At 40.3% G+C, this 8,940-nt stretch overlaps 1 protein-coding gene across 2 annotated transcripts; it reads right to left on the bottom strand.

Annotated features, from left to right (window-relative positions):
- Positions 1-4,960: 4,960 nt before the first annotated feature.
- CCL20 (C-C motif chemokine ligand 20) lies at positions 4,961-8,682 on the bottom strand. 2 transcript variants are annotated; one of them, XM_005574506.5, is made up of 4 exons: positions 8,536-8,682; positions 6,963-7,077; positions 6,139-6,216; positions 4,961-5,461 (listed from the first exon to the last, which is right to left on the bottom strand). In XM_005574506.5, the coding sequence occupies exons 1-4, from the start codon at positions 8,609-8,611 to the stop codon at positions 5,440-5,442; spliced, it is 291 nt and encodes a 96-aa protein (XP_005574563.1). In that variant the 5' UTR covers positions 8,612-8,682; the 3' UTR covers positions 4,961-5,439. The 2 variants fall into 2 exon arrangements, with proteins under 2 accessions (XP_005574563.1, XP_005574564.1); XM_005574507.5 differs by having other exon boundaries at positions 6,963-7,074.
- Positions 8,683-8,940: the final 258 nt, after the last annotated feature.

The raw sequence follows: 8,940 nt of genomic DNA, 5'->3' as shown, positions 1-8,940 counted from the left end.
AGCATAAATTGCAAAGGAAAAGGAAAGGAGATGGGGCTGGTGGTGAGGAGCTCTCAGATTAAAAGTTAAAAAAGAAAAAAAAAAAGCCAAAACAAATGAAGTGTGTGGACCTCTTTTGGATCTTCATTTACACTTTCATCTACATCTTTAAATCTTCATTTAAAGAAAAGATGGATGCAAATAATGTTTTTTAAAGCAACTTTATTTTTTTAAAGCAAGCAGAGAAATTTGAACCCTGACTTGACATTGGATGATATTAGAGAATTAGTGTTGATTTTTAAATCCATGTGAGTGAAATTGTATGTTTTTAAAAGTTCATATATATATATATATATATATATAGAGAGAGAGAGAGAGAGAGAGAGAGAGCGAAATACTTATAAACAAAATAACTTAATGTCTAGAAATTGCTTCAAAGTAATCCAGGGGGGATAGATGGGAAGAAGTGAGTTGGGTGGTGTAGGTGTAACAAGATTGGCCATTAGTCAGTTGAATCCAGATGATAGATACATGGGGGCTTTTTATATGATTCTCTCCACTTTTGTATTTTCCATAATAAAAAGTGGAAGGAAGCAGGGCTTGGTGGCTCACGCCTGTAATCCCAGCTCTTTGGGAGGCCGAGGCAGGAGGATGCTTGAGACCAGGAGTTTAAGACCAGCCTGGGCAATGTAGTGAGACCCCATCTCTATTTTTATTTTTTTTTAAAGGAAAAAGTAGAGGGAAAATCAATGGGAATGACTCATCCATCCTGGTAGCCTTCCAATCATCACCCTGCTACCCCACCACTTGAGTTGCACACCCACAGTCACATGCTTGGACTTTGGCTCCTGGAGCTGCTCCAGCCCCTCCGGCCCTCCCATTCTCCTGCTCTTTGACCACACTGAGGCTTTTTATCTGAGGCCTCCCCATACTCTCCCAGTGTCTCAGATACCTTTGGACTTCATCTCCTGTCTCTGGTCTAAACTGCATAGTTCCGCACTTTGACCCCTCTCTGTATCCCTATCATTGACTCTCTCGCCCTCTTGTCCTTGCACTGTGCCTAGATGCGAAGCCTGAGCCTACACTAGTCCAATTAGTCACCACTGTCTATTCTTACACCCAAACGGCAGCAGGCCACCTAGTGCATGCCAATGGAAATCACAGCAGCTTAGTTATCTCCAACCTCAGTGAACCCCAACACTGTGGAACAACCTTGAGTGTACCCCTGTGTCCTCTACTGACTATCTCAAAGCATCTCCTTTCATGTCAAAAGTCACTCATCACTCTCAAAAGGTGACTAGTCTTTCACCAAGAAAAGCAAGACCACCAAATTCAAAGTCTGTTAACTTCTTCCTTCACAAATTGTAAAATTCTCCCCACCTACTCCTGAGTGAATTTTGTTCCAAAAGAAGAGATGACTCAACTGAAGTGTGTTCTAGAAACCACTTCTGCTTTTTGAGAGAAGTTGAGGTACCATTTGTTACTCTTTTAGAATCTTCAACTCTTTATAATATATTCAATCTCTCTCTCATTCTCTCTCTCTCCTCTCCCTGACTCTTTCAATACTTTTCCATCTAAAGATAAAAGGCTCTCCTTCTAGCTTTTATTTCCTCTTACCTTCATTGCCAAACTACTTGTCACCATTCATTCTTCAACCCACTATCATTGGGATTCTCTCTCCTACACTACCTCACTGAATACTCCTATAGTTACCAATGACCTACAGATTGCCAGGGCCAAGATATTATTCCATCATTATCTTACTTACCTCTTAAGATGACACTAATGGAAGGCACCAGGGAGGCACCGAAGAACTCGGAGACTACTCTGAGAACACAGCAAGTGAAATCCACTTATAGGGCCTATGGCTATGGCCAGGCATCAGCAGTCTTACACAAGAGACTTTTGGAAAATATATGAGCAAAAACCTCAGAATCATTCAGATCGTTAGAGTGTATTTAGGAGACAGGACTAGACTCTTGCATAAACTAACAGTGGTTCTCAAGAAGACTGTACAAACAGAAAGGGCTACTTAGCCCAGGGGAGAGCAAAGGCATCCTGTGGTGTCACCTCAGAGAGTCAAGGGGCTTGATGAAAGTTTAAAGGAGACCTTCACCGTATCACTATTGCTTGAATCTAAGAATGAGAGTGAATTCATGTACTATACATGTCATTAAAAATAAGTTCAGAGACTGAAGATTCTAGTAAAAGAAGTCAAAAATCAAAGAGTACATGCTGGATCATTCCACATATATGAAATCAAGAAAAGGCAAATTAATCTATCGTGAAACAGGCCAGAACAGCTGTTACCCTTAGGTTGTACAAATGGAAGTGAACATGAGAGCGCCTTCCTCTGCTTCCCCTTCCAGGGTTGTTTCACAGGTAGGTGCATATGCAAAAATTTATTAAGCTGCCCAATTAAGATTTGTGTATCTGGGCCAGGTGTGGGGGCTCACACCTGTAGTCCCAACACTTTAGGAGGCTGAGGTGGGCAGATCATGGCGTCAGGACTTCGAGACCAGCCTGACCAACATGGAGAAACCCTGTCTCTACTAAAAATACGAAAGTTAGCCGGGTCTGGTGGTGGACGCCTGTAATCCCAGGTACTCAGGAGGCTGAGGCGGGAAAATTGCTTAAACCTTGGGAGGTAGAAGTTGCAGTGCAGTGAGCCGAGATCATGTCACTGCACTTCAGCCTGGATCACAGAGCAAAACTCCATCTCAAAAAAAAAAAAAAAAAAATTGTGTGTATCTTACTGCATGTAAATTATACTTCAATTAAAAAGTAAATAGAAAAGCTTTTTTCCAAAATGGAAAAAAAAAGAGAGAGAGAGAGAGAGAGAGCTGTGAATCGGGAGTGGCATCCCTCATCCAAGATCATATTTAATCCAGTGAAAACTAGAGCATTAAATATTCAAATTACATAGCTAAGGCCCTGCTCTCTGATCCCAGGCTTAATAAACCAGCTTTGTGATTCCAGTTTGACTGGTCAGGTAGCTTGCTCCCTTAATTTAGCCGTGTGCTTATGTCCACATACTTGACACTTGGATGCTTTCCTTGTGGATTAGTAAATTGGCATTCTAGCCTGGAGCTTTCAGTCTTCAGAAACTCACTTAATATTTATTAGTGGTCCTGGTCTCAAAAGATTCAGACAGCTTCAGAGTCTAACAAACTTTGCTGCTTTCCTGACTCCACAAGCCTTACCTGCTGAGGCCTTCTGGCGATGAGACAGATGTGCTGCCTCCTGGCAATGCCTAGCTTTGGCTGTGCTGTTCCAACAGTGACTGATGGGGAGGAGAGGAGGGGTGTCTGGGATGAGTCCCAGGCTTCACAATCCCACTTCTTCTGCACTTTTTTTTTTTTTTGGGGGGGGGCCGTGGCTCTGACTGAGGTTTCACCATTTCTCAGCCTCCTCATTGCAGCTGCCTCTGGTACCTCTGCTTTCCATCCACCCCACCTCCCTTTCCTCTGCCATGCAGAGACAACATCTATTTTGACCTTTACAGTGGTTTCCCAGTGCTGCATGGTCAAGCCCAAACCACCACACTTAGTTGAGATAACAGTTTTACTTAATCTGTAGCTACTCCACCCCTGCACCCACTTGCATATACTCCTCTTCATCCAGTATTGCTCAATGGTGGCGTCACTGGCGTTTGGGGTGGCACAATTCTTCATTGTGCGGAATCATCCGGTGCATTCCAGTGGATTTAGCATCCCTGGCTCCTGCCCACTGCGTGCTTATTGTACCCACCCTCAGACATTGTGACAACTACACATGCCCCCAGATATTTCCAAACACTCCCTGCTGTCCCTTTTCCAACTGGCTACTTCCTACTGATTCTTCATACCACAAGCATTGGCCTGAATCTTGTGACATTGCCATCTTCTCAGGTCAAGAACATCAAATATTGGCTATTTACTATGATTCAACTGCATAGTACTTCTTCTGGAAACCCTCAGGAACGATGCTCGGTGACTTTCTTTATTAAAGTGCTTGCCACCCAGTGTTGTAAGAGCTGCTTTACTCCTTCCTGCCTCTCGCCACATTGCTCAACCTTAATTATCTAGCAGTAAGTTTCTAAGTTTTAAGTCACTTCATCTCTGTAGCACTTGACACAGTGCCCAGCACATACTAAACGTATGTGTGATGAATCAGCACACAGGATGTTGAGCATACTTTCCCCGATGATTCAGTGTTGCTGTTCCTGAGGATGCAGACGCCCTAGGGGACAATTGAGCCACTTACTCTTTTTTGGCTCCACGTCAAATGACCCACCACTGCCCTATTTTATGGATTTATGTGTCTTGATTTTGTATCATATCATCAGTGTGCTTGCCTCCAGTGATCCCGTGTGTTCTTTGGAACCCGAGGCACTCTGTGAACGTTGGTGCATGAATGTAGTGATAGTTAACTACTGGATCCGAGTCTTTTCATCCTATTGCTGGGCTCTTACCAGGTTTCACACGTTTGGGGGCTCCCCTCTGGTTAGCAAGGCAGTCACTAAGAACTCTCTGAATAGTCACTTTCCTTTCAGAAACTGCTTAAAGGTGACTCTGGAGGACTTTTAAAGGGAGAAATGTTCGTATGCTGAGATATCCTGGCTGGTGACAGAAGGATGGAAGAAGTGATTCCTGAAGGTATATTCTAAATGGTGGTTGTGTCCCTGTAGTCAAAAGGTGTGTGGGCATGGTTTCTTATTTTAAACAGTTTTTTTAAAAATCAATAAACATTGGGTTATGAATTTCAGATATAGGATCTTTTTCAACTTTTAGTCTGGATGACTTTGAATTAAAGAAAAAATAGAACAACTGTTCCATTATAATTCATGTAAAATCAAATCCAGGGCCATGAGGGGCCGAGATAAAGGGAACAACTAGAAGTTAGTGGCAACTGTAATTTCTCAGACAATTCTTACATTTTCTGTGCCTGGAAATGTTTTCAATACACATCATAAAAATGATATATGACTCAATCAGCAAAATAACTTTTTGTTTCTTTCTTTATTTTCAATATTTGTCTTATTAACATTTTTCTTATTTTATGATGTAATTACAACAATTTAGGAGACAGAACAATATAAACAAAAGAATGTTAAATAGTTTTTTTAAAAAAATAGCTTGTTGCTCTTGAGAAAGTCCATATAATCTTATTCCCCCCCAAACATAATTTTATACTTTGCACTAAACCAAAATAGCTTATGGAAAATTAGTATTAAATAGCTAAACACAGAAAACCTACAGCTATAAATAACATAAAATACAGTTTAACTTGAATGTGATGCTTAAACAAAGCAAATTATGATGCAATATGAATCAACTTCATTAATTGGACAAGTCCCAATGAGGCGCAAATTAGATAAGCACTAAACCCTCCATCATGTGCAAGTGAAACCTCCAGCCCCAGGAAGGTTCTTTCTGTTCTTGGGCTAAGTCCAATTCCATTCCAGAAAAGCCACAGTTTTTACATCTTGTTGATTTTTTTGCTGTAAAATGAAAAAGAAGAAAAGCGTAAGTAATGACGAGGTGACTGCATGGGAGGAATGACTTTGGTACCTAAAGGTTGCTTCATCTGCCCTTAATCTCAACTCAGTATGTCAAGCAGCTCAGAGTTCAGATGAGGAAATTGAGGTTTAGAGAGGATGGCCCTTGCCCAAACTAACTCAGCTCATTAATGACAGAAACAGGATATGTACACATTTCTTGTGTCTCCAAGTTCAGTGGCTATGGCACACGGGTGTTAGGTGCCTTCCATCTGTTGATAAAGTGTTACTGTCTGTTATTGTCAATGTAAATCAGAACCATTGATCTCTGTTTAACTAATGTTTATTTTTCAATTTTTAACAAACAACCAAATGCTGGATTGCCTTTACATTATATAAATAGGAGGCATCTTTGCAACAAGAATCAGGCAGCTAGTAACTATCAAATGCATAGAGAAATCTAATACATCATATAAGAAATCAGTAAATTAAAATAATAATAACGATGATGATCTACAGGTGGAAAAATGCATTCTTTGTGTTTGTGGTCCAACTCAAATTTTCCCTTTAAAAATTCCACAATAGTTAGATTAAAGAATCTCAGAAAACCTACGGTCCACCCCTTTGAATACTCCTCTTTCCTCAAACCTTTGCAGAGGCTAAATGTCAGTGTAACATACCTGAGGCGACGTACAATAAGTTTCACCCAGGTCTGCTTTGGATTTGCGCACACAGATAACCCTTTCTTTGTGTGAAAGCTGAAAAATCAGAACATTTGATTTGTGTTTAATGAGCTTTTAAGTGGGTTTTTCACAGAACGTACAACGGAGACTTTACATTCCAGTTCATTACACACTAAACACTTCAGTTGACGAGGTAAAATAAAACGCCAAAAAAAAAAAAAATGCTTCTGATGAAGATTACTGCTAAATGAAAGTGATTCTCCCTTTCTCTGCAATGTAACAAATAATAGTACAATGGCAGAAGACAAAGTCCCAGAATTGTCATATAATTTTGCTATTGGTGGTTGCATAGAATATGTATGTATCTGATCAATAACTTCTGTAATTCCAAAATATAATATCCTATATAAATCAAGAAAATTATATGTGATAGTATAATTAGTCTGAGATTTTACTTTTGGTCTCAAACATTTTCTGGTAGAATATCCTCATGTCAAAATATGTATCTTCCATATTTTCCTAACATATCACTTTAATAGCCTTAGAAAGTGATTTTTGCCCTATACTAGTTCCTTTTGACCAAACAATTTTTAAAAAAGGAAGTTTTTGCCTTATTCCAGTCCTGTTTAAAGTGAACTTTGAAGTAGGTATGTACTAAGACAAAGCTATCTTTGCCACATCATTTCTTTCTTTTTAAGATAAGATCCTATGTTCAAAACATCAGTAATTTCTGAATGAAACTCTAAAAAGGCAAACATTTTTAAAACTGAAGTTTCTAGGTATTCCTGATACAATTGAATTAAAATCAATTAATAACTTACATGACAGCATTGATGTCACAGGTTTCATTGGCCAGCTGCTGTGTGAAGCCCACAATAAATTTAGGATGAAGGATACGGTCTGTATATCGAAGACAGCAGTCAAAGTTGCTTGCTGCTAAAAAAAGTGAAAGGTATTGGGTCCACATGAACAAACTTATCCTGTGACTGGTATTATAAAACTACCTTAAGTTGTGAAAAATCTAGTGAATCTCATGTATATGATGAATAAACCACTTAGTGGAAGAGTTTCAATGCCTTCAAAACCTTTGTGAGGTTGTTGAGAACCAATTTAACATAGTTTACAGTTCTTTGGAACAACAGTTTGTGTGCTGAGAAGTTTTGGTTCGATAATACAATTGAGAAACACATGACTTCTCGTAAGTGGGATATCTTTAGTAAGAAACACAAAATGACAATATTTCATTTCAGTTCACTATAATCATTCAAGAATATGAGCACCCCCTTCCTTACTGCTTGAAAGAACCCTTATGTAGATAAACTTCCAAAAGCAGAAAATGAATAAATTGGCAGATCTTAATCTATTATCTGGCTACTAAGTATTGAGAAATAGAGCTACAAAGGGAAATACGATTTATAGGAGTGAAAATGCTTTGAAATTGTCATGTTAGCTAATAGGAATGTTTAATTTTGTTCATAAAAGTTCAACACGTGGTTGGGCATGGTGGCTCACGCCTGTAATCCCAGCACTTTCGGAGGCCAAGGAGGAAAGATTGCTTGCCTCCAGGAGTTCGAGACCAGCCTGGGCAACATAGTGAAACCCTGTCTCTACAAAATAATGTAAAAAAATTAGCCGTGTGTGTGGCACACGGCCATGGTCCCTGTTATTCAAGAGGCTGAGACTGGAGGTTCACTTGACTCCAGGAGGTTGAGGCTGCAGTGAGCAGTAATCATGCCACTGCACTCCAGCCTGGGTGGTGAAGTGAGATCCTGCCTCAAAAATAAATAAATAAATAAATAAATTCGATGTGCATTTTCAGGAATGCACCTGTTGCTAAAAGTGATGTGTGACTATTGAGCAATAAAGCAATACTTGGACATTCCCTAGTCAGATAACAACGTGCTGTCAGGTAAGGGATTAATGTTATTTCAAAGTTGACAAGCAATGTCCCCCAGGCCTTGTGGGAATGTTGATGACAGGTATTATAATCTACTTCTGAAGGATGAGTTTTGAACTTTCCCAAAACTATTAAGTTGGGAGGTAAGAAAGTTGGGGACGTGGGAGTATTCTCTACATTTCAAAACAGCCCCATCTACTGGTAACATCACACACTTTGTATCACTCCCAGAAATAGCACTTTGGCTTTGTCCTGAAGTTTAGGGGTCTCTAAGAGCCCACCACTCCCCCAATCTGCTGAGACTGACAGCAGAGAGGAAAGCCTGATCCGCAGCCGTAACTCTTCTCTCCTCCACTCCACAATGGGCTGAAAACTTCCATCACTCCCTCTTATGTACTTTCAAACAGTTTTCCACCCCTTAGGGACCCCCAGTTGAGCTCAAGGCTTAAAGGAAAATGAAGTCTTTCTCCTGTGCTAGCAGAAACAGCGACACTTACCTTCTGATTCACTGCAGAGGTAGAGTAGCAGCACTGACATCAAAGCAGCCAGGAGCAAACTCTTGCTACAGCACATGGTTTTTTAGCTCAAAGAACAGATCTGCTCAGTGCTGGGTACCCAGTGCTTCGGGAGCGCTGTTGTGTTCTGCCAGCAGCCTGGGATGGCTCTATTTATAGCAAATAATTGGGAATGTACACAGAAGGTGTGTTACCACATGGGGTTTTCCCCGTTGATCAACCGGCCCCATCATGTCATCATAAAAAAAAAACCCGCAAGGAAAACTTCCTCCTTTTTCCTCATATTGGGAAGATGCAAAGGTCAGGGTAGGGGATAGGAAGTTGAGAAAGGGAGAAATCCTGTTAAATTCTTTGGATTTGCAAAGAGCAAAAGCAGCTCAGCCCTGT

This window comes from Macaca fascicularis, chromosome 12 (assembly GCF_037993035.2).
Source record: "Macaca fascicularis isolate 582-1 chromosome 12, T2T-MFA8v1.1".
NCBI lineage: Eukaryota > Metazoa > Chordata > Mammalia > Primates > Cercopithecidae > Macaca > Macaca fascicularis.
The sequence above is the reverse complement of the archived record's forward strand: the minus strand, read 5'-3'. Positions and strand labels throughout refer to the sequence as shown.